The 27147-nt window shown below is 36.3% G+C and overlaps 1 protein-coding gene across 2 annotated transcripts in view; it reads left to right on the forward strand.

The window, feature by feature from the left end:
- LOC5578360 (aquaporin AQPAe.a) overlaps window positions 1–23245 on the forward strand; it is a 65518-nt gene extending 42273 nt beyond the window's left edge. The window contains exons 2-5 of one of the 2 annotated variants that reach the window (XM_021844839.1): window positions 10535–10744; window positions 10826–10906; window positions 21281–21356; window positions 21511–23245. In XM_021844839.1, coding sequence (XP_021700531.1) covers window positions 10535–10744; window positions 10826–10906; window positions 21281–21356; window positions 21511–21521 — 378 coding nt within the window. In that variant the 3' untranslated portion in view covers window positions 21522–23245. The remainder of the gene's footprint in view (window positions 1–10534; window positions 10745–10825; window positions 10907–21280; window positions 21357–21510) is intronic. The other variant, XM_021844838.1, reaches the window with a different exon arrangement.
- The last annotated feature ends 3902 nt before the right edge of the window (window positions 23246–27147 follow it).

Here is a 27147-nt window from a genome sequence, read left to right on the forward strand (position 1 = left end):
GGTCACATTTCATTTGCACCAACAGTGACGGCTCTCGCAGTACAACCGTGTCAGTAGTGTTAAAAACCAGACCCACCTTGGCCTTTCGAGTGGAATTTTACTACATTATTGTCTGAATGATCCTAGTGCATATTTACATACTTATATTGTCTTGTGGCACGGTTTGGCGTTACTTGTATGGTTGGCACCCTTCGATTTCTACTCAACATGACACCTAGAAAGACATCATTCAAGAGGTGCCCCGTACCTTCGAAGCGTAGGTATACAAGAAACATGATGGAATATCGTCATACTCAATAAATCGTGTGAATATATCAGAACACAATCAGGAGAGTAGCTGTGTACGAGTTATGCTTACTCATGAGCAGACACATTGCGGTCACGCGGTTTGACATTATGGGAATGTACAAAATTTGTCGGACATGCTAACTATTTAATGTTGATTTTTTCCTGCAGATATTTCACTTACAGATTTGAGTTTTCCTGGTTGGATGAATCGTCACAGAAAAAGCACACCATGTTAAACAGATTGTATTGGGTTGTTCCAGGTCACCTTTTTAAAAAAAATTCCCAAGATGCCCCATTTAATCATGAGAACACCATGGGCCTTCCTTTGCCGACTGGTTAGAGCCCGCTTCGGCAAAGGTATCTGGGTCCGATTCCCAGTCAGTCTAGGATCTTTTCGTAAAAGGAAATTTCCTTGACTTCTATGGGCATAGAGTATCATCGTACTTGCCAAACGATATACGAATGCGAAAATGGCAACATTGGCAAAGGAAGCTCTCAGTTAATAACTGTGGAAATGCTCATCAAAACAATAAGCTGTGAAGCAGGCTTTGTCCCAGTGAGGACGTAATGCTAAAAAGAAGAAGACGAAGATTTTCTGTGTTTCAATTCATGCTATCCTGATTTATATAATAATACATATATTCTTCTATAAAATAAAACATGCAGGTATAATATTAAGTTTTTCACTATCATTGTCCACCTCAATTACACTCACATGATACCGTTTTCTACAGCTAAAGCAGATGCTCTGGGAAATACACAATTAAAATTTCATTCAAGTGTAATTATCATGCATGTCAACCGATGAAACCTTCTATGAATAATATAATCCATAAACTAAGGGTTTGCGGCATACACGACTTTGGAACCGTATGGTGCAGTGATTTGACAAACATCATAAAATCACATGATAATAACTGTTGATTGGGCCACACAGTCTCTCCAAGTCTGCCAGCAAGCCCTGTGACCGATTTCCATTATATGTGCGAACCATGCAATAATAATGTTGGTTGGGTTTCAGTCATTGAAACCCATTGAATTTATCCGACTGTAACCGAGGGGAAACCTCCGTCAAGCGACCCGTCAGAACATTAGAAAGAGACTTCAACAGGTGAATGAACAAAAGAGCCCTTCGTCGTTCGCTGATGATGCACAACGTTATTTAGTTCACATCAGCCAAACCTAGGTTCATCTGTCACACAACTCGTCGATTTGTATAGCGGGTTTGAGATAAAAGATTTTACGAGTCAAGGATGACACTTGACGTTCAATTTTCATGTATGAGCAAAACATACAGCCCTCGGCAGAAACAATAAGGCCTGTTTTGTAAATTGCAGTGCAAGTATCGTGGCTTGGGTTTTGTCTTTTTCTAGAAAATAGTATATGCATAGAGAATCGCAATACAATATATTGGATAGTATTTGACCTCCGATCCGTTTTTTAAATTCCTTTATTATTATCATTGCAAACATTACATTCATTTATTATATCTAGGTGTTCTATGTTAGACAACACTATCATCCTAAATTGGTAAAACAAAATTAAGCTTTTATTAACATTTTGTTAACAACATATTACATTTCATTTGCCACAGCAGTTCAGAATTTTTACAGGTGAGTTCATTTCGCCTACTTATGAAGGAAAAAAGCGCCTTCAATTTACAAAAGCTTACTTAACCTAAATATATAACGCATTAATCGTGGCAATAGAAGATTTTTGTATAAAATTATTAGTAGACATTTGTTCCAGTGTTTCAACATTGGATATTTTATGTAATTCATTAGTACTACGCAACAGAGGAACCTTCAGAATAATTTTCAAGATTTTATTTTGAATTCTCTGCAGAGCTTTGAAGTGGATCGTTCTGCCCCGACCAATGGAGTGCATATTGCGCCAACCGGAAGCTCAACAGAAAATGTGATGTAAAATATAAATCTTTGTGTTATTTCACCAAATCATCTTATCAACAACTAACCCAGTCTCTAATCATCTATTGGCTCCATCCCATTACCCCGAACGCCATTACCCCGAATGTCACTACCCCGAATGGGTCACTGCCCCGAAATCCGTTACCCCAAATGGGTCATTACCCCGAACGCCACTACCCCGAATGAGCCATTACCCCGAATAGTATGAGATACAGTGCAGTATCTTGTTTTGCGGACAAACATGCGTGTCTAACGAAAACTGGTAATTAATAGCACGTAAAATTCGTCGGTAAAATGTTCATCATTTATTTTCCCTTCTTTTATATGTCAGCCATTCTTTTGAAATATCTTGTTGGCAAATATCTTCTTCTCACTCTCTCTCTGAGAGTGTGCCTGTTTATTAGCTCAGTAGGCAGTTTCGCAGTTCAAGGATCCGTTCACAATTTTCATAACGCCAAAAATAGCCATTGTTGACACCTTCCCACCCCCTCGTACAATTTTTTGTATGGAAATTCTACATATTGTGTATGAGCTGTAACAATTTGCAGACAACTACCAACAACATTTTTTTGCACCCTTCAGCGTTACAAAATTTGTGAATGGGCTTTTAATAAAATAAGCGTTTTATTGACTGAGAGCTTTCCTTGTCAATTTTCCATTCTTGTACGTGTGCCTCTATCCCCAGGGACGTCAAGGAAAAGTTCAATGCATAAGATCCACCTCGGAGGAATTCGAACCCATAACCCTCAATATGGTCTTGCTGAACAGCTGCGTGATCACCGTCATTTGGACTTCTTGGTGGTGTTCATATTTCAATTTTGTTTTTAAACACATATGTTCGTTTCATATGAATATAGGTTGTGCCATAGCATCACGTTGTTACAGTGATCATTCACGTCATAGCTGCAAACATTTTACCAGAAATTTGACCTTCTTTCTTAAATAGGCTGTTCTTTCAAGTTTTCGTTGGATAAGCTAGTTACTATAGTCACCATATAGAACAGCTTTTTTTAAAGAATATATCCTGAAGGCATTCACTAAAGTGAATCCTGCTATAATCTTCTTGCATAAAAACAGACAGGTCTCTTATGGATTTGCTCACCATTTTTCTGCCATCATCATTTCTTCAATGTCGTGAATAATTGAAAACTATTTTTGTGATTATCTCATCAAAATTCAAAATAATGATCCAACAAACCAACGAAAGTTTTTACTGTAGCGGCAATCAGAGGCCGCCGTTTTTCTAACTTGTACAAATGTATTAACGTTTCCTTGCTATAGCGGAACGGTTGTTCATCAAGTTGGTCTCTAAGCGGGTTTCATAGAACAACACTTGCAGTGACTATGTCGGGGTGATCTTCCATAACCACCGTTTACGAAACAAAATCTTTAACAAGATCTCTTAATGCTAGTAGCCTGGCACCGACAAAAATGAGTAAATGAAGTGGGTATCGGTGTCCAATAAGAGACATTACTACATCATAATTTTGTGCCTATTATATCTATCCTTTTCATAATAAGTTCACCCTTCTTTTCAAAATAGGCTGTTCTTCAGAGCATTGCAAAGTGGCTGTGAGAATCTCACCAAAATTAGAGGACAAATCCATACAAAACTTAGTATGTGACAATTATTTGCTGAAAAACTAGCTGCTTTTTTATCTTCTAATATTTCAAAAATCCATTATTGAGCCAAACTCGTTAAATGCTCATAAGGAATCGTACAATTATCTTCCCACTCTCTAACTAGAATAAGTCTCAAAATGTTATACATTCGGGGTAATGGCGTTCGGGGTAGTGACCCATTCGGGGTAGTGGCGTTCGGGATAATGACCCATTCGGGTAATGACTTTCAGGGTAGTGGCGTTCGGGGTAGTGTCATAGAGTCCATCTATTTTATGATTCAAGGTTGTAAAACAACAAGTGAAATGATCGGGAAAGTTACATCAGAATCGTGCTTTTCGAATTAATTGTTCTATCTTCCTCTTAAGTGTTCCAAAATGTATCAAATTCTCAGGGTGTCATTAATTTGCAACGTTCCATCAATCTGCATAGTGTTTTCACTTGAAACTCGTTTTTTTTTTTCAGAGAAATTTAAAAGGTACGTTTTGCTTCAACAGTGCATATTACCCCAGGAACCCCTAGGGGAAGTGGTGGTAAAATGAACAGGGGTGGTAAAATGAACACCGTGCCTTTTACCGAGAAAAAACAAATTTCGATGAATTTTTATCACGCACGGACGATTTAAAGCATAAATCTGAGTGTTCGAGTTGATACGTAGGTCAATTGAAGTGAAAATAGAATAGAAAACCGCGTTTGAAAATTACAACTGACGTAACTTTTAGCTCGGAAGATTTGAGGTTTTTCAGTGAGTTGAATATCGTTATGATATGATGTCAAATCTGATACCTTTAGAATTCTTTTTGAATGGGTTATAATTATTATTGGATGTATTTTCGGTGGGGCAATGAAAATTTTCAGATATATTTGTTTTGCTCAAGTTTTTTGCGTGGTGTTAATTTTACCACCAACCGCTGTTCATTTTACCCACATAGTGCAGGTAAAATGAACATTTGCATCGCTTTTTGATAGCGATGAAAATATGTGAAAATTTAGCTATCTTAGTCTGAATCCATGTAGCTGCTATAGATTACATCCCTATTTTTGATGTTGTGCGATTGAACTGTACAAATTCCTCGTTTTTTTTATCAGAAACAAGATGATTTCCTTAAGGTGTTCATTTTACCACCCCTCCCCCTATTATTAGTTGAGTTAAGGAAGCATTAGCGGAATCTCCTGAAATATCCTGAAGAGCACTCATCAAATTAAATTCTGCCGTTGGAATTAGGGTAGAAGCACCGATTTTGGCCATACGCCAGTTGTAGTCATAGCGGATTATATACCGTTTTACATAGCCAATCAGTATGAAACCTTTTGTGTTCAGCAGATCACATTCATATGATAAAGCTACATTTATTTAGTCGTCCAAAATGATTCAAAAAATAAGAAAAACAATTCATTTTCCTTATAATTTTAACTCCCATACACCATTTGGCTAGGGTTATCCTAATTTGGCCACTTTTGTGAGAAATCAATGCAATTGGCCAATTTAGGAACCGAAGTTAAATCTCTGGCCGAAACTGGTTCCGTTGGCATATATTAACCAACGGAATTTTCAAAGCGAAAAGTGGTTTTAGATCAGTTTTGATATTTTACACACATAATATGGATTGAAATCTTGCATTTGACATATTTGTAGTATCAATACGGCTTCCCATTTAATTTTTATGGACATTTTCGCTTAGACTGGCCAAAACCGGTGCTTTTACCCTACTTTGATAATTATTCCATGACATTAAAGTCACCAATGACAAACAATGTTGACTTTTTGCGAGTCAATTTTCGTAAGTCAGTTTGGAGCAAATTAACTTGCTGTCCAGAGCATTGAAAAGGCAAATAGGCAGCTATGAAAGTATATTTACCAAACTGTGTTTCAACAGATTCAGATCAAGGTATCATATACGTTTCAGTAATAACTGCTATATGCACGTTATTAGCTGTGAGAAAATTGAACAGCTCGTCCTCTTTACCATTGAAAGAACGAGCATTCCAATTTAAAATATTCAAATTATAAATAATTAGATAAGGATCCATTAGAAAAACGTAATACAATAACAATTTGATTAGTAAATTTTACACCAAATTGGATTGCTTCAGTCATATTGGTGGCTTTGAACATTGCATCAATCATTAGATTCGATTGTTCAGTTAGAAAATTAAAATCTGAGGTAGACATATCATCTTTCATCTGCCTGGCACGAGCCTCGACGACTCTCCTTCGGGATGGGCAAGCCCAAAAATTGGACTCATGATTGCCTCCGCAATTCGAGCAAATAAACTTGGTGGTATCTTCCTTCACAGGGCAGACGTCCTTAGCGTGAGAAGAACCTTCGCAAATCATGCATTTAGCATCCATGCGGCAATTTTTTGTACCATGACCCCACTTTTGGCACCGACGGCACTGAGTAGGGTTCTGGTAATTTCCTCCAGGTTTCTGGAAATATTCCCATAAAGCTTTAGAAAATGTTCCCAAGTCTAACTTTTTCTAAAGCTTTAATATTATTTAGATCTTTTTTGTTAAAGTGAAGTAAATAATATTCTTAAGAAAGCCCATTCCGAACAATGCCAGATCGGGTTCCCTTTTCGTAATGTAAAGTAAATCCAAGTAAATCATTTAATCCATTTTTGATCTCACATGAAGACCTTTCAAGACGACTTTGAATAAACGTTTAGTTTTGTCGTCATAAGTAAAAAAATTGTGCTTCTTCTCTTCAAGATGTTTGAGAAAAAGTTCGCGATCTTTAAGAGTTTCCGGCAAAACGCGACAGTTCCCTTTCTTTGCAACTTGGAAGGAAGCCTTGATTCCCCCACTGGAGTTCAAGATCTTCTGTCTAAATTATCCAAATCCGGAACAACTCACCATGATAGGCGACGCTCTTTGTTTCCTCACTAGAATAAAAGAGCCTGGGCTAGAGGCTACCTCGATTAGGTGTTCGGAATATTTATCTAGAGCACCGAACTGATTGATTTCGATACAATTATCAACATTAACCATTTCACCCTTGGAAGAAAGTGCGCATTCCGGAGTCCTCTCTTCCATTATTGCTACGTTTAGTGGCAGTGTATCTATGAAAACCCTAGATTTCCATCCAATTGTACAAAATATATAAAAAAGATTGCTCCATTCAATCAAGCCTCTAATTGATTTTGCGAAATTTCATGATTAAGACAGGCGATTTTTATGATTCCGAAATTAACTCCAGTATGAACAAGTTTTTTTTTACAGAATTCAAAGAACCGTAATCCGTGGTCAAACTGAAAAAAAAATCTTTTCAGTGCTACAAAAACAGTAATTTTCAGTACTATTTTTCTACTAATGCTCTCTTTACGATCCTTGTTTGGAACCGTGCCTTCGATTTTTCGTTGGACCCGTTAGTGAAAACTGGACACCATTTTGGAAAAAAAGAAACTTCTTAGAAGGTCTTTTTTTTCTTCCGTTTATTCACAAAATATGGTTGCAACCACGAACAAAAGGAAGAGTGAATCTCTGAATTCACAACTTCGTTCCAAAATAGCGGGATAAGCCAAATACCAGAGTATGTTACATTTTTTCACGACCTTATTCTTAACCCTTTTCTTATCGTTTTTTACGGATGAGTCGCGAACATCATGCTCGATTGCTTGTTGAGTTGAACATTAAAAAAGTTTGGGAACCTATGTTGAAGAACATTGTGAACATAACTGTTAAGCGTAAACTATTCGATCGCTTGGTTAATCATTACACTATAATCTTCATTTGTTTTATTATTCCAAATTGTTCAAGTTTATTGTATCATATTGCAACTCAATTTTGTCCACAAGCCAAAGAGTAGTAAAATACCTATCTTTGCAAGTAATAACATTTATAACCGTTCCGCAGCGATTTGTTTGTCAAATTAACTTGCTGTCCAGAGCATTGAAAAGGCAAATAGGCAGCTATGAAAGTATATTTACCAAACTGTGTTTCAACAGATTCAGATCAAGGTATTAAATACGTTTCAGTAATAACTGCTATATGCACGTTATTAGCTGTGAGAAAATTAAACAGCTCGTCCTCTTTACCATTGAAAGAACGAGCATTCCAATTTAAAATATTCAAATTATAAATAATTAGATTACGATCCATTAGAAAAACGTAATACAATAACAATTTGATTAGTAAATTTTGCACCAAATTGGACTGCTTCAGTCATAGTGGTGGCTTTGAACATTGCATCAATCATTAGATTCGATTGTTCAGTTAGAAAATTAAAATCAGAGGTAGACATATCACTTGAAGTAGGTACATTATCTGATGATTCGAACGGCTACCCGATGGATTGAAATTAGTTTGTGAATGAGCATGTTTATTATCTCCCTATTGGGTATGATTCATGATCAAGTGATCGTTAACTGAAAAATGAGCAATGCTCGATTCTCTACCAGGAAAATTCCGGAAAGGACCGTTATCGTAACGGATATTATCTTTCATCTGCCTGGCACGAGCCTCGACGACTCTCCTTCAGGAAGGGCAAGCCCAAAAATTAGACTCATGATTGCCCCCCCAATTCGAGCATATAAACTTGGTGGTATCTTCCTTCACTGGACAGACGTCCTTAGCGTGAGAAGAACCTCCGCGAATCATGCATTTAGCATCCATGCGGCATTTTTTTGTACCATGACCCCACTTTTGGCACCAACCGCACTGAGTGGGGTTCTGGTAATTTCCTCCAGGTTTCTGGAAATATTCCCATGTCACAGGGATATCGAACATAAGTCTAGCTTTTCTCTAAAGCTTTAATATTATTTAGATCTTTTTTGTTAAAGTGAACTAAATAATATTCTTGAGAAAGCCCTTTCCGAACAATGCCAGATTGGGTTCCCTTTTCATAATGTAAAGTAAATCCAAGTAAATCATTTAATCCATTTTTGATCTCTTTAGGTGACTTATAGTCACTTGAGAGACCTTTCAAGACGACTTTGAATAAACGTTCAGTTTTGTCGTCATAAGTAAAAAAAATGTGCTTCTTCTCTTCAAGATGTTTGAGAAAAAGTTCGCGATCTTTAAAAGTTTCCGGCAAAACGCGACAGCTCCCATTCTTTGCAACTTGGAAGGAAGCCTTGATTCCCCCCACTGGAGTTCAAGATCTTCTGTCTAAATTATCCAAATTCGGAACAACTCACCATGATAGGCGACGCTCTTTATTTCCTCACTAGAATAAAAGAGCCTGGGCTAGAGGCTGCTTCGATTTGGCGTTCGGAAAATTTGTCTAGAGCATCGTGTTGGAACAGAGCAAACAAAACAGATTCTACCAGTGGAACACCCGTCCTCTCACTCAACGCAACGGGACTTTCGCGTACAAAAGAAGAGGAAGTGATACCGTAATACTTTAACAATAATATATTTAAGAACTTAAACGCATATAAACATAAGCTGCCTACAGAGCGTAACAAAAACACTGTTGTGATCGCACAAACAAAACTTCAGTGAGGGGTCGAACACTTCCTACTTTACACGACTAGTTTCTGAGGGTCAGACACTATTCTACTTCCAATACATCGAACTGATTGCACATTTCGATACAATTATCAACATTAACTATTTCACCCGCATTCCGGAGTCCTCCATTATTGCTACGTTTAGTGGCAGTTTTTTTATCCCGCTCTTTTGGAACGAAGTTGTGAATTCAGAGGTTCACTCTTCCTTTTGTTCGTGGTTGCAACCATATTTTGTGAATAAACGGAAGAAGAAAAGACCTTCTAAGAAGTTTCTTTTTTCCAAAACGGTGTCCAGTTTTCACTAACGGGTCCAACGAAAAATCGAAGGCACGGTTCCAAACAAGGATCATAAAGGGATCATTAGTAGAAAAATAGTACTGAAAATTACTGTTTTTGTAGCACTGAAAAGAATCTTTTTTTTCGTTTGACCCCGTATTACGGTTCTTTGAATTCTGTAAAAAAAAACTTGTTCATACTGGAGTTAATTTCGGAATCATAAAAATCTCCTATCATAATCATGAAATTTCGCAAAATCAATTAGAGGCTTGATTGAATAGAGCTGGAGCAGCAATCTTTTTTTATATTTTGTACAATTGGATGGAAATCTAGGGTTTTCATAGATACAAGCCAAATACCAGAGTATATTACAGCTTTTCACGACCTTATTCTTAACCCTTTTCTTATAGTTTTTCACGGATGAGTCGCGAACATCATGCTCGTTTACTTGTTGAGTTGAACATTAAAAAAGTTTGGGAACCTATGTTGAAGAACATTGTGAACATAACTGTTAAGCGTAAACTATTCGATCGCTTGGTTAATCATTACACTATAATCTTCATTTGTTTTATTATTTCAAATTGTTCAAGTTTATTGCATCAGATTGCAACTCAATTTTGTTCGCAAGCCAAAGAGTAGTAAAATAGGTATTTGCAAGTAATAACATTTATAACCGTTCCGCAGCGATTTGTTTGTCATTCGATGGTGAATCGTATACTTTTTTTACTATACATAGGGTTTATCTTTTTTTTTTTTTTTGCAAAATGACAACAGCTTCAACCCAATGGGCCATAAAACGGCTTTTAATAGCCTCCACTTGCAGTATTACGATTGGTACCCGATGCTATGCTACCGACGACATCACCTTTCCACACTCGAACAATTACCGATTATCTTCCAGTGCACGCAACATGCAAATATCAAATTATCCTCCGGGTGTTGACGTTGTATCCTTTGTTCGTTTGCAGGCGGCCACTCCATCGGATGTCATCGGAGGACTGGGAGTTACTGGCATCGACCCACGACTTACCGCCGGCCAGGGCGTGATGATTGAGGCTCTTATCACCTTCATTCTGGTGTTTGTCGTCCATGGCGTTTGTGACAATCGTCGCTCGGACATCAAAGGATCTGCTCCGTTGGCCATCGGGCTGTCCATCACTGCCGGTCATTTGAGCGCGGTAAGTAGCTTTCAGCTATTAAAAAAATGCACCAGGGGAACGATTTGATGACTTAATGACGGGAGAATCCACCTTTTGCAGATTAAATATACCGGCGCTAGCATGAATCCAGCTCGCTCTTTCGGACCAGCCGTCGTTATGGGTAACTGGACTGATCAGTGGGTAAGTATTAGAGTTTCTCAGAATTAATAAGAAATCATATTTTGGTATTTCCAACATTGCAATTTCAAATTATCTATTATCAATCACTCAAAACTGTATCTTACACTTACACATCAAACAGCTGTAAGGCTCTCGCACCCTTCTCTTTCCAGCAACAAGATCAAATGGGATTTTCTGTTTGTTATTTTCATACGGAAACGGTTTCCGTGTGAAAACAATCTATATGCGTACGTAAGCAGGAAAAAGAAGGGTGATTAAACGTCAGATTGCCTTATGATCTTAATAAATTCCTATAAAAAAACTGGAATGTAGTTTTATACCATGTAATTCCTCTAGAGTTTCGACTTCAACTGTAAGGCCTTCTTCAGTGTCGTGCACTAGATTTTTTTAATTTTTTTATTAGTATCATTTCAAACATTACATTCATTTCTTATATCTATGTGTTCTGTATTATTAGACAACACTATCATCCTAATTTGGTAAAACAAATCTAAGATTTTATTAACATTTTGTTAACAACATATTACAGTTCATTTGCCGTAGCAGTTCAGATTTTTTACAGGTGAGTTGATTTCACCTGCTTATAAGAGAAAAAAACGCTTTGAATAACCTTAACCTAAATATATAACGCATTAATTGTGGCAATACAAGATTGTAACGATGATTTTGTCCTGAAATTATTAATTATTATATTTGACATTTGTTCCAATGTTTCAACATTGGATATTCTATGTAACTCATTGGTACTCATTGGAGAAAGCTTCAGAATCATTTTCAATATTTTATTTTGAATTCTCTGCAGAGCTTTCTTCATGGTATTATAACAGCTAGTCCATATTGGTGCAGCATACAATATGGCTGGCCTGAAAATTTGTTCGAATATCAAAAGCTTGTTCTTAAGACAAAGTTTTGATTTTTTATTAATAAGGGGATAGAGACATTTAACATATTTATTACATTTGGCTTGAATGCCCTCAATGTGATTTTTGAAAGTTAAATTCTTATCTAGCATGAGCCCTAAATACTTAACTTCATCTGACCAATTTACTGGAACCCCTCTCATGAAGATGGCCTTACAGTTGAGTTCGAAATACGCGTATCTATCAAAGGAAACAAACTCTAGTGGATTTAAATGATATACAGTCAACTCTCCCTTACTCGATGTTCCGTGTCTCATATATCGAGTTAGAGAACCATAGTAAAAGTTGGTTTTCATGGCTACCTCGATCCCTTGGATAGAATTTGCACTGGTTTTTGCGTTCTGTAACTCGATACCGTTTTGAATCATATTACGAACACTTAAGGCGCCTCAGTGAAGTATAACTCATCAAACAGCAAATCATTCTATATGATTCCTTCGCGTTGAAGAGCCTTCAACACACTTAACTTTCAAAGGGTGAGTAAAGATTTCAATTCTGCAGCACGAATAATTTAAAATAAAAAGAAATGTGTGTACTTTTCATGATTCTTATTCCGGACGCTTCCTTACTTTTGCCTCATATTCTGGACACTTTGATTCGATTTCCGCAAATAAATAAATAAAGCAATCATAAATAGAAAAGCCAAATCATCAATTGAAATCGTCAAACTACTTAAGAGACGTCTAAGGTAGTTGGGTATTACAAATTTTCATAGATATGAATGGAAAATGTTCATTAACAAGAGCCTCGAAAGTGAGAACTCTTGGACGGTAAAATTTGAAACATTTCGAGTGAAATGTTTCCCATACAAAGTAGAGTGTCTTGAATTTTAAGCTGTCCGTAATATGAATCAAAACGGTACCTCTCTAACTCGATGGTCCCTTCAATATCGAGTTATGGAGAAGTAACTGTAGTACTAAATTCGGGTTTTCATTGATATAATTACGATCTATTATGTTTTGAGTTCAACGCCTGGTCTAGGGTTATCCAAGTAATCGTTTGAATTTAGAACTTTAAATTTACACGCATACCCAAGCAAAGTTGAATAACAACCACATAACAAAGTGACAACAAGATGTGCAGCATGATTTCTTTTTAATATTTTTTGTTATCAATACGAAGAATCTTGTTATCAACGAATTTTGAGCTGTCAGATCGAGGATACCACCGACGGGTGAATGACGTCAAATGTTTGTTATCATAATTCGATATTTATAACTAATTGATAACATAATTAGTTATCAATGAGAAAAATGGGCTGGATAACAGAATTTGTTATCAATGTGTTTCAAATGATAACAGAATGAGATATTTATATGATATCCTCAGATAAACTTTTGTTATCACGTTTGTTATGTTGCCTGCTTATTCAACCAAAATGATAACACAATATATTATCAAATGCTTGTTATTGGATAACACAACTTGATATCATTTTGTTACCCAACTTTGCTCGGGTAACCGGTGACATTTCTGACGTTAATGAACTAGGTTGAGTGAAAGCCTTTGCTTAACTAGAGATCTTTCGGAGATTTATGAATAAGGTTCATACTCAAGCAGACTCAAACAAACATATTCTATCAAGTTTGGAGGGATCCAACGAGTAATCCAAGAAATCTGTTGAGTCCTGGTCATCAGATCAACAAACTTAACCAATAAACTCTTGAAAATAAATCAACAAGATTAACATTTATGCGGGCTCACACGATTATAGTAAATCAAGTTTAACGTTTTCGGGCTACCATTGAAATCCTTCAAGTAAAGACCTTTAGATCTATAAACGTAGCCAGTGACATATCTGACGTTAATTACTAAAGTTTACGCACAATCAAGCTCTATTATACCATCAGTGCACCAGATTCCGCTCATTAAAGGGAAGTTATGTGTTCAAATATTTATTATAAAATATTCATGTAGGTTATGTAACTTTACACGATTTACACGAAGTGTAAATTTGAAATAACCAGCCCTTTATGTGCATGTTGCATTTTTAGTACCAAATGCATTTTTAGTAGCAAATGCATTTTATTATGATTTGACAACAAGGATTTTTTTGAGAATTTCATCTAGAAATCTGTATTATATGAAGGAATCTTGGAATTACAGCAATTGTGGAATTTTAAAGTTCCTAACATATTCAAGATTCGAGTACTGATAATTTGCTGAAATAGCGGTAGAATTTTGAGCTACCGCTGTGAATTTAAAAAAACAGCATGTTGAACTCCGAGGATTGATATGGGATTCTTAGTATTTCTGTGGTATTCTCGTTATTTCGGTAGGTTTCCTGGTAGTTTCCATGGAATTCTTAGAAAAAAAAAATTCTCACAATAGTGGTTGAATTAAAGATTTTCTCTAACATTTTTACATTCAGATATTCAAAGGTGTATACTATAATTACAGATTTCCTCTGAAATTCCAACGGAACTGGAAATCAAAGGGATCTGAAGTTTACAAGAATTCCAAAGATTCGGACCAGAGTTTGTAGGAATCTCACTGAAATCTCAGAGATGTTTACAGAAATACCTTCTTGAAGATACCCGAATAATTTCAAATGATTAATAGCCTGATCAAATACCGGATTTACAATATTCCCAAAAGAATCCCAGAATGGCTTCCAGAATCCCAGAATTGTTATAACAAATCTAGAATGCCTATCGGAAACCCAGAAATACTATAGGGATTCCAAAATTTCAAAGGAAATCAGAGAATCTGGGATGTCAGTCAGTCAGTCATTCTTACATAAAATTAAGAATTACTTTATAATTAGCTAAAACCCATCCAAGAATTCCTAAGAAACAACATAATTATCGTAAGCTGAAAAATAGGCTCTGTACTAGTTGGGACGTAACGCCAGAAAGAATACCTGGTCTCTTAAATAAATTCCAAATTCCTTACCGAATTCTCAAATTTTTTTTCGAAAGATCAAAATTTCTACAGAAACCTCAAAATACCGTTCAAAACATCAAAGTTGACATCGTTTTCCCATGATAGGGTAACGTATATAACTTGGACATGCATATAATTTGGACAGGCTAGTCGTTCCTTTGCCCATTTCCAATGAGATGGAGAGGAATATTTCTACGGGAAATCATGTATTGCATTTTTAATACACTTTGCTGCTTATTAATGATGACCTTTTTCATAACAATTACAAAGTGGCTTTAAAAATATCATAATTATATATTGTATCAACAGACCATCTGTGAAACCTACGAATGCAAGATGATGTGCATTTCAAGATCATACAGTGACCCCACGCATTTGAATCACCCACAATTTATGAATCAGCTGATTTCAAAAGACAAAATTATTATCAAACTTGTCACAAAATATCACAGAATTATTTTTACACATAGTTTCTTATCAATTTTGCTGTGGCGAGTATGCTGTCGTAAACTGCTGCTGAATACCTTCCCGCTTGAGAAACTCTACCAACTCTGCGCTTCGATATTCTCCTCCTTGATCCGATCTGATGATCTTTGGAGGTCTACCAAACTGCGTTTTCATCAGATGCACGAAATCTCGGACAGCGTCCACGGTATCCGATTTCTTCTCGAGAATGTAAAGAGTGGTATAGCGGCTGCAGTCGTCGATCAGCGAAAGAAAATACCGACGACCTCCACGTGTGGCTGTTTTCATCGGCCCACACAAGTCACTGTGGATCAAATTAAACACCGCATTCGACTTGCGCTTAACTTTCTTCAGAAATGGCCGCCTTGCCATTTTTCCTTCCAAGCAGGGTTTACAAGAAAAACGAACAGAGTAGTTACGTATCTTGATGCAAAACCGTTCCGCTACAGATCCAGCATAGCTTGAGTATCACGAAGCCCCAGCTTCATGTGCTACTCGTGTATGCAGTTCTTCGTATGGCACTGATCTGAAACTGCACTAGCTCGATCAACCAATTGAAGATGGGACAGACTCATGCTTAACGGCGCAATAGCAGCAATTCTATCGCCGTTCACAATCCTGCATCCTTCTCGGTTTAACATTAACATCGGAATTGACGATACAACCTTTCGTCACGCACTCACTGGCAAGAAAAGTAAATGCTTCCGATCGCGAAGACGCAAGCTTTTTCGACACTTTTTCAATTCGCTGTGCCCGTCCGTCGCCGAGCTTCTGCGTCAGCCACAAGTTCCAGTTTGTTTTCTTATGACCGGGTTTCTCACAGAAAAAAACACACTAAGTTTTTCTTCTTGTCTTCCGCTTTGAGAACAACCGAATCCACCACCGACGGATCGCGATCAGTGATGCCACATACACAGATTTATCTGTAATTACACAGATTTTGTCATGTTCTTGCCTACAGATATCTGTGATCACAGATCACAGATTTTTTAGATAAAAAGATTTTTAAGGTTTCAAGGTATTTCACGAGTTAACCGTGTCTTTTGGAAGATTTAAATCAGAAATACTATTAGTTTCCCTAAAAACTTAACAATTTTAATATTTTAGAAACAATTATGCATCTTAATTTCACATCTAGAAGAATAAGTTCAAATTAAAATTTTTTGACATGCCAAGAACAGCGCCAAGAAATACGTTTGCAAAGGTTCTTTTTGATCAAATACATTAAAAATTTGAATTTTTTGCATCACTGATTTTTACCAAGATTTTTGGAGCTTGACTTAAGATAAAAAAGATTGTTTTCAGCCAAAAACACAGATGGGAATTGGAAAAAAAATGTGGCAACACTGATCGCGATGCTTGTACTTCGTTACTGATCTTCCCTTTCACGAGATGCATCGTCAGTTCATCATCGGCTCGGTTCTCTATAGAGATGGGCAAAATGGTCGAAATTCAGGAGCGAATCGTAGGTGACTCACTCACAAAAGTGAATCGACTCTTTTGACCGATTCAGTGACTCATTGAAAAAAAAATCGAACCTAGAATACGACAATTTTTGAATAAGATCACGCTTTATATAACTAAATACTTTAATTACTTATACATGTCTGGTGTACTTGACTATGTTAAGTGTAATTAAAAATGCTTTCCTTGTTATTTTTTTGAACTGACCTTCCATAAACTGCAGTGCTAGTGAATCATGACTCTTTTGAAAAGAACCGTGATTCGTTCACTCATTTTTGAGAGTCGACTCTTTTGAATGATTCGTGAGTGAGTCGCCCATCTCTAGTTCTCTAGCGTCGTCGTCAAGGGATCGAACGAACTAGGCAAACTTCGAATCACTAAAACCAGCTGGAGATCTTCGTCTAGATTTGTTCCAGCATTAGCCAGCTTCTCGAATCAATCCTCAAACTCAGGGACGAAAAAAATCATGCTCACTATACTCAATTCACCGACATTTATGCCACCATCAAAGTAACCGCACCACCACCAATATGATTGTACCAATGAAGATGCACAAAAGTAGATTGGCAAAACAAACAACGATGCCCGTATGTCGTTGGTGTTTTTGATAATCAGAAGCAGAAGAGTGTCATTTTTAGAAAATTGAGTATCAATGAGGTTCATATTAATTAAAAAATATGCTGCTATACGGATAATGAACGATCTGATGCACGTAATCGATTATATTGACGCGTATTTAGTGTGCCTCGTGCAAAAATTACAATTTCCCGAAGCGGAATGCAAAAAAGTCAAGCTAGTTAGAATGAATATCATTTTTTGTTTCCGATTATCACAAAGCGGTTGAGTAGCAGCAGGTTAAAAGGAAACTGAAAATCTTGCGCAAGCGCTTTGCCAATCTTTGTTGTGCTGTCAAGGTGAGGATAAAAACAAATAAATATCAATGAAGATTCCACCCAGCAAGTATCAATGTAGGCGAGGGTAGATTGAGTATTTTCGTCCCTGCTCAAACTCCATCAGGTGTTCTTCGATGTTGCCCCCCTCGTGGTACTCCATGTCGCAGATTCGCTTGAGCAAATGCACTAAGCGTCTTCTACTGGTGCAGCTTTTCAAAACTGTCCCTCACTGCTTTCGCGGAATTCGTATTCCGGATGTGCCCGTGTTGACTTTTTGTCAGCATTAAACCGATCTTCGCGCGTTTTTGATGAGCCTCATTTTTCTTGAGATGTGTCTCAATGCTGTCTCATGCGTTATGTCACATGTGCTGTTTAAAAGTCAGCGCAATACTTGAAGTGATGACAAAATTGTTCAACGAGGATCAAAATTGTAACTATCGGATCGCGACCATTGCATGTAGACCATCTAGATATCTGCATAATGAGGCGAAAATATATGTAGATGCTCTTCGTTACTAAACAGTTGTTTTACAATTTAGATATTGTAAGTTTTGCACCTTATCGAACGCGATTATTTGTAATCGTCGCCGGTGAAACCGTCGCCAAAATCGTCGCCAACCAATCAGCTGATGAGAATCTGGCGTTTCACCAGTCTTACCAACATAACGGCAAATAACCCACTTTGATTCGTTTGCTGGCGACGATTTTGTCAGTCTGTTTGAAAGTTGGCGGCGCGTTTTGTTGTCAATGAAACAGACAATACCGATGGCGAGCCGTAGCGCCGAGCAGCGCATGAGACGAGACTCCCCGGGAGCACATCACCTAGCGCGCGCTTTTAAAATTGTCGTGAGCTTTTGGCTAGCGCAGCACACTACACGGCAACGCGGATCTACTCAAATCTGAGTTGTTTCAACGCAAAACCGTAGTTGAGCCCAATAACCCAAATTTTCCTAAATTTCCAAGGCCTCCATTAGGTACTTTGCCTTTAAAGCCATAAGAAAAATTTACTTAAATTTGGTTTGATTCAACGCAAAATTTAGTTCATTCAACCCAAGTTTGAGAATAATGCATTTCACCCAAATTTGGCTTATTGGACCAAACTACCCCCATTGAGTAGGTGCAGCCTTCTCTGTTTTTGACAACATTGGTGGGGAAGAGAGAGAATACCGAGAGATTTTGGGTTGAGAGAATAATCGATATACTTAATTTTGGGTAAAGTCAACTCAAAAATTAGGTAAACTGATTTTTCCGTGTAGCATTCCGGTGAGCTGAGACACGGTTTGGTTGGAGGCTCGTCAGTACATTTATTGCTCCTGAGATATATGTACACCATGTATATGTTATAACTCTACCCACAACTTATCTGGACGTGTTCACTCTGCACAGAAACAAAATGGCTACTTCTTCACAGGCCCATGACCTATTGGAAGGGTAAAATAGCAGAGAGAACAGAAAAAAACGTCTTTACAGATCGAGGCAAAAAACTTGAATGAGCTTTATTCATTTCTTTTCATTCCATTTACTTTTGAGCTTCATTCAGTCAGCTCCTTCTACACTCGATTAACGCGCGATGCTTAATGACACAGGGTTGTCATCAGGATTTTATCAAAGGTTCTGATAGAAAATTATTCCAATATTCATTGTATAAACTAATTGAAAGAATCTTACAAGATTTCCTTTTTAAGGAGTTTCATCACAGATTACTCTCAGTATATAGTTGACAAATACCTTCAATTTTTCAGGAATGCTTGTTATAATTTTTGAAAAATCTTTTTTGTCGATTCCCTATAGTAATTCCTGGATATTGTTCCATTTTGGTTTCCAATGATCACCATGTCGAGGAATGGCAATCGATTTTCATGTTCTCGTTCAACAGTGAATTAGAGATTAGTATCGTGGACCATTTCTATTTAATCTTTCGGCAGGACAAGAAACAAATCCGTCTTCTGTTGAAACAAACTTTTAACTTCTATTAATTTCTCTCGTCGGTCGCTTGAGTTTCTATCCATCTTGTCATTTCATTACTTTCGTTACTCCCTTTCACTCTGAGTATAGGTTTCGCTTTCACCGAAATGTTCATAATAATAAAGTCATGCAATGATTAAACATTATAAATGTACAATTGAAATTATTCTGAAGGTCGTCAATTGTGCTATACCTACTTCATGTTTTGAAAAACATCTACTCGTTTTGCTTTTAATAATTACACATGTATTGCCAAATAATTGTGATAATTTGCTACTCAAACGAAACTTAATTCATTACTGAATACTATATACTTCGAAACGGATACAACATGAAAATGTTAAGTCACAGCAAATGTTTTTCTTATAGTTTAAGTTTTATGAAAGCATCCTTCAAGCATATTCTACACGGCACATATAAAGGGGCGGCCAAAACTTTTTTTGAGATTTTTATGGTTTTTATCATTTTAAAGTATACCTCATGTATTGTTATGATTCTTAATTGAAATAGATCTAAAATTTAAATTTCTTGGACTTTTATAACGTCAAATTAGCTGAAGTCAAAAAATTGAAAAATGTGCCAATAAAATAGAATTCAAAACTCATATTTAAGGAATGAAATATTTCCCCGAAGTTACGCACTGTCTGAAAGCTTATGGTTCAACACGTTTATCGAGCATGAGGATGGAAAAACATATTTTGTAAAAGCTTTAAAACTATTCAATATAACGCTTTAGTAATTTTAATAATTTTGAACAACTTAAGTATTTTTAATAATTTTGAAACAACTCTTGTCGCGTCATGTCGCCGCCATTTCGAATATTGCAGATCAAAAAGCATCATTACATCTTACAAAAAACGTTCAAATTTTTTGCAGAAATTTGCTGATTTTCAAGTTAGAGCTATTTGAATAATTCAATATTTTCATACATTTTGACGATATTTTTCATACGAAGTTGATTTAAAATATATTTAACCACTCTTCATACATATTTTTATCTAATTCGGTAAAATACAAACAAAATTTGTACTTTTTAGCCAAATTTGATTGCTTTTCTAATAAAAAAAAACCTGATTTAAAAAAAGTTACGTAATATGTGAAAACCCCCTTCAAAAACAACGAAAGCGCCAAATAACATATTCAGATTACATATTTCACCGGTTAAGGCGATAAAACTAGTTTTGTAGTAGTAATGATAACATGATTCCAGAGTTTTTTCAGTTTATGAAAATACACCATGATTTGGACTTATGATATCACGAGTCAGATTGCCGTAACGCAACACACGCGTTAGGTTTTTGTTCTGATTGCTCGGAATCATGATTCAAATGCCAAAAATGCTGAGTCGCGCATCCGTTTATGATCGAAAAAATAAAAAAAATAGCATTCACTGAGATTCGAGCCAAAAACCTTCCGATTGGTAGCCACGTACCCTACCACCCAACCACTGCGTATTCTTGAATTAAGCGTGATCGATACGAATGAGCTGAAGCAAAGTGCACCGCTTAGTGTTTTCACACTGGATGTTACGCTTATGAAGAATTATGATTATAACTCAAGGAACCATTATTTGTGACCCTGGTATGAATTTCATGATTTGTAAATCATGATTTGGGGATCAGATTTTTATCCGTGTTTTTAAATATATAGGCCAAAAATAAAAAAATAAATGTTTCATCCATCAATTTTTACAATAAACTCAAACTGAATAATTTGAGCTCAAATCAATTTATAGCACATTTTTCCAAGTTTATTCAAATAATTATTTTATGTTCTTTCAGGTCTACTGGGTTGGTCCGATCGTCGGAGGTATCCTGGCCGGTGCTGTCTATCGTCTGTTCTTCAAAGTAAGAAAAGGTGACGAGGAATCTTACGATTTTTAAATCTAGTGTTAAAAATTTCAAATCTCAAAACTTCGTCTAGCAACTTTTTGTACTGTGTCTCCCGATCGCATCCCCCACTAACCAAAACTATCCTTGTTTGTGCTTGATTTTTCCCCTTTTGATTCTAGATGAACACTAACAAAGTAGGACAAGTGACTAACGACGTTCAGTACATATAGTCGCAGGCTAGCCCATCTCCTACCTATGTAATAGCCGATAACACCATAAGCTACCTTATGTGATTCTCCATCTTGAGCCTATCATACATCGGCCACTACCATGCAAAAGTTCAAAACCAATCTGCCATGTGGGGACTAAACGTACTAACAAACGACTGTGTGCATGTTTGGATTGTTGAGGCAAACATTTAACACAACCGGCATCAGAAAGGAGAAGCGATTGCAGTGCTTGAACGAATTCCACCAAATCGATAAACATAATAAACACGAAACGCCAAATCCGAGCAGAAAGATATTTAAAACTGTTTTTCACATATATGATAAGCATGTTTATGTAATGGAACAAAACTAGATCTTATACATTTGCACAACACATCAAACAGCAGGCTTCCTTGCATTATCGGATAAATTTAGTACAATTCAAACTTTATACAAAAAAATATCATTGGTGCCTTACTTTGTAGAGTAAACTCTATTTACAGTCTATACATTTCACACTTGCAAACATTTCTCGTCAATGATGCACGATCCATCGATTCTGAAACCAAATAAGAAAGCGACTTTTTTCTGCACAAATCATCTACTAATAGCCACTATATGGAATAAGATCTGCTATCCCCAGTTCTTGGCTCTTGTACAGTTCCTCCCTGCCCTAAGAAAACCACTTACTTCTCGTGTACATACATCCTTCTAACAAACCAAACCAAACTTCCTCCTACACTACACTGTTATGCTTAGGCTAATATTTATGGTGCTGGGTTGAACATAAATAGAAATCGATAGAATTTTAACCGTTTTGTCGAGATCACGGGTTAATCATATTGAACTCTCTTCTGGCGCTTCCCTTTGTCTGTCAAAATCCTTTCCTTTTTTCGAACCACACTAACGACCAGAAAATCTGAAATTGTTAACTTGTCATCTCCCACGCACTCCAATCGAAGAAAAGTGCTTTTAGGATTTAGTTTTGTTAGATTATAAGCGAATGATTTAAATTGTTATCTTAAAAATGTTATTATATTTTGTTCCATCACCTATTTAAATCTCTTACAAAACTGTGGAATCGAACGGCTTCTATTGTACTTGTTTTAATTGTAAGCTGAGATTGGCCGTGAGCAATTAGTAAACACAAAGAGCTTGTTATCTGTGTTGCAACATATGCATTGCCCGAAGCATATTGTAACATATGCATCGCCCGAAGCATATTGTGGAGGTAGCCTTCCTAACAATCCCTCCAGACTGACTGATCAACTCCGCCATCACCCAGGAAACTTGCTCTAATTGATGCAGTGTTTGTGACGAATGAGCAAACTCAGCATCAATCAAGGCAACTTTCTGAGGACTGTTGTAAGTTTTTCTGAATAGTTTGGGTAGTGTGTATAGAAGGTTAACCTAAGGAGTGCTACATAATACAAAATTGCAAGGCCAAGCAAGTCTAGCCGTTTAATACTATAACGGATATGTGTTAACCCGACAGCCGTAATCGAACAGAAAATGTTGTTTATTGTATCAAATTATACACCCTGCATTGCACCGCTGTGGTGAGAATTATTTGCAAAAAAAAATGTCGATAAGTAAAAAAAAAACTCCCGTATTTGTATCTTCTTTGATGTATTATATACATTGGAATTTACATCAAATTTTACTGTAAACAGGTACGTTAAATAAATTATGGAAATAAATTATAGATTTTGAATATTTTTCTTTGCCTTAGTGGATATCACAAATATTCCGTTTTTCATTAGGTACTTTCTATTGCTATCGATTGTTTTCAGTGTAGGCGTCAATAAGATCAGTAGGGGAAACTGAAGGGAGTTGATATTTGTCTCTGGTTGATCCCCTGTTCTAAGTGCGGCTGTAACTCTGCAGGGAAACAATTCTATATGAGATTTCTACAAAGAATCTCCAGTAACTACATATGTTTGGCATGATGATAAATAACGAGATGGCTATAAACTGCTTTTGAGGTATTCGAAACTTTGTCTATTTTTCAATGACACATCTTACTGAACATTTGAAAAACGCTTGGTGAAACTTAATTGAAGCGTCTGTTACAAAATATGCAATTGGCAAATGATTTCTAAGACATATACATATGTTAATTTAATCGAGAAGTGAGTAGTGTTTGATTCTTTTATCGAGTCACTTGCTCCTACGGGGGTGGGCGACAAACACTTGTGCGGCGTATAATGCGATTATTGAATTGAATGCTGAATGGAGAGATCGATGCACCTGCGCTTCTAACTCGTGTCAACTTCCGTACAATGGGCAGGCAATTGAGGTCTTCAACTATGTTGACAACAAGATTTCACCGCACTTCTTATGGCTGTAACGAACCACTGACCGCATGTTTGCGAACCTTTTCTTTAGTTGAAGAGCTGTTTGACTTCGGAGAGACTACTGGATGCTTTAAACGGAGGGTGACTAGTTCAAGGATACTACAATAACTATTAAGTATATTCATGTAGACAACTGTCAGATGAATTAATCAAATAAATAAAATAAAATAAAATAAAATAAAATATCGCGAATCTTTTTAGGCGTGAATATCATGAAGTGACTCCCAGATCCTTACCTTATGCCACTATCTCTGTCGGATCGAGTAAGAGCACGGAACTGAGATTTGAGAGCTTTATTGGGAAGTGCTTCAAAACTATAATAGTGGCAATACTTAGAATCGCGACAGTGGGAATATTTTCTTATAACTTACAATTCAGTCTGCTCATATAAGATTGCTAACTGTGATCGCGACAATCCTAGCGTTCTGCTGCACGTGATGGAATTCTTCTTGGGCTGCTGATCGTACTAGGTGGTAATTTATCTCACTGTTAAGGTACACAATACTAAGTTTGACGTAAAATATATTGTTCAGAAGGTCAAGGACATCTGGAAATCAAACAATTTGGTTCGCGATTTTGCCGCTGGACGGCGCTAGTAAGCATGTAAAATTGAGCATTTCAAACTAGTTCTAGCTTGTGATCCACAAAAGATAGAAAGTTCGAGTCTTCGGCAAAGTTGTTCAGAAAGTAAAGGATATCCGGAAAGCAAACCGTTTGGTTCCTTATTTTGCCTTTAGGTTGCACTAGTACGCATATTTCATTAAATATATTAAACAAATTCTATCTTTTGAGCCAGATGAGATATAAAGTTTGAGTCTTCATCAAAGGTGTTCGGAAAGTCAAGGGCACCCAGGAAACAGTTTACACTGGGTCTGGAGGGATGACTGTACCTAAACATTATGAATTTGATAAGATAGAATCCCCAGAATGCTGTTCAGAAAGCCTTTGGCATTTGAAAGTTGAAGTGATTAGGGACGGAATCATGTTAAATTAAAGAGATCCAGGTCTGATCAATTGTATATTCAAGTGTATCAGATCTGATTCATATTCTAGTGATTCTGGTATGACTTACTGCATGTCACTCGAGTCAGGACTCATATTCATCAAATTCAAATTATTCAACTCAGAATCTCTTCATATACAAGTAGTTCAAGTTTGATTGACTTCATATCCAAGTGATTGAGGTCTGATTCTCTTTATATTTATGTCTTTCGGGATTGATTCACTCTATATTCAAGTAATTCAGGTTTGACCTGAATACCCGAGGAGGAACAAATAACTCACCAATAACTTATGCATACCATATTTTGATATCATACCAAAATTAGGTATTATTCAGTTGTCAACACCTCAATTTGGTATTATAATGGTATTGAAAAAAATCTTTAAAACAATTGAAAATACTTCATTGAGGTATAAGACAGCTATTGAGGTCTGCTGGAGGTATTGAACTACTATTGAAAAATTTCACTTTTATATAAAATAAATAATATAAAATCCATCAAGTATTATAGAGGTATTACAATACCTGATCTAATTATCAGTTTGGTGTTCGTAGAATATGCTTGAGATATTATTTGAGGTATTTTACCTCTTATGCAGGGCTCATTCATACCTCGTTCAGGTTGTAAGTATTGGAAATAATCTGGTATGGAATACCTTAGTTTGGTATTCAGAAATTATTTTCTTCTGCTCCATACCCGAGCAGAAGAAAATAATTTCTGAAAAAATCATGTCAAACGCACTCCATGTTCAAGTGATTCAGGATTGATTCATTTTATATTCAAAAGATTCAAGATTATTATTATGTTAAGATTAAGATTATTATGAAGTGATTCATAATTTATTCATTTCATATTCAAGTGATTCAGTTCGCTCCATATCCTAGTGATTCTTATCTGATTCACTCATATTAGACTGTTTCAGATTTGATAAACTCAATGTTCAAATGATTTCAAGTGATTCATGCTTGATTAACTTTATGTACAAGTGATTCAGGTCTGATTGATTTCATATTCAAGAAATTTAGGATTTATTTCCAGTGATTCAGGTTTGATTCGCTTTATATTCAAGTGCTGCAGGTCTTAAGCACTTCATATTCACCTGTTTCAAGTACAAATTACTTGATATTCAAGTGGTACAGGTTTGATTTATCTAGAATGTAGATGCATTTCCCATTTTTGCAGGTATGACTTCATGATTAAGCAGGTTAAAACTGATTCACTTAATCACTTAATTTTCAAGTGATTCATGCTTGAGTCACTTTATGTACGTGTTTCGGGTTTGATTAGTTCAATATCCAAGTGATTGATAAGGGGTCGTCCATAAATGACGTAGCTTTTTGGGGGGGAGGGGGGTCTTCACGAATTTGTGACGATGTGTGACGAGGGGGAGGGAGGGGTCCTAGCTAGTGGACGTAGCATTTTGAATCACGTCGGTAAAATGAGAGGCGCTGAAAAATAAATACAGTCGACTCTCCACATCTCGATGTTCTACATCTCGATATCTCTCCCTATGTCGATGATTGCTTCGGTCCCTTCATTCTGCATACGATTTCTCTCTCCATATCTCGATATTCTCCTTATCTCGATATCTCCATATCTCGATGTGTTCCTGTTGATTGTTTGTTTCCAATTTTCTCTTCGTATGTCGATATGAACATTATCAAAGGTTACTAAACCAGATTTAAGCGATTCAGAACTATTTGGAAACTCGAAATGAAGTTTGTTTGTTTATTATATTCCTAGTAACGGAGTGATTTTCAACCTAGTGTTCATTAAATTAATGCTTTTTGTCTCGATCTCTCCCTATCTCGATGGTCCCTTCGATATCGAGATGTGGAGAGGCGACTGTAACATTCAATTATTTTTCATCAAACTTCATTTTTCTTTGTTTGACTTATAAAGTTGGGTTATAAAATGTTGATTCAGCTTCAAAACATTCATATGACAAGATTGAAAAAATTCTAAGAAATTTTAGATTTTCTGTAGTCTAATCAAACAGATTTTTTAATGCTTTAAATAATTATGTGAACATTATTATCATGTCCTAATAAATAAATAATTTAAAAATTAATGCTTTAACAAATTGGAAAACTTTGTTTTAGTTTAATCAATATTTTCTGTTAGAGTTTTTTTTTCTTAAAAACACATGTTCGTTTTGGCAAATATTACATCAAAATAAAATATTTATTCCATGAATGTTGCAGAAGATCTCCACTCAATCAACTAATCGATTTGTTTTGATATAT

The sequence above is a fragment of the Aedes aegypti genome, chromosome 2 (genome assembly GCF_002204515.2).
Source record: "Aedes aegypti strain LVP_AGWG chromosome 2, AaegL5.0 Primary Assembly, whole genome shotgun sequence".
In the NCBI taxonomy this organism is placed as follows: Eukaryota; Metazoa; Arthropoda; class Insecta; order Diptera; family Culicidae; genus Aedes; species Aedes aegypti.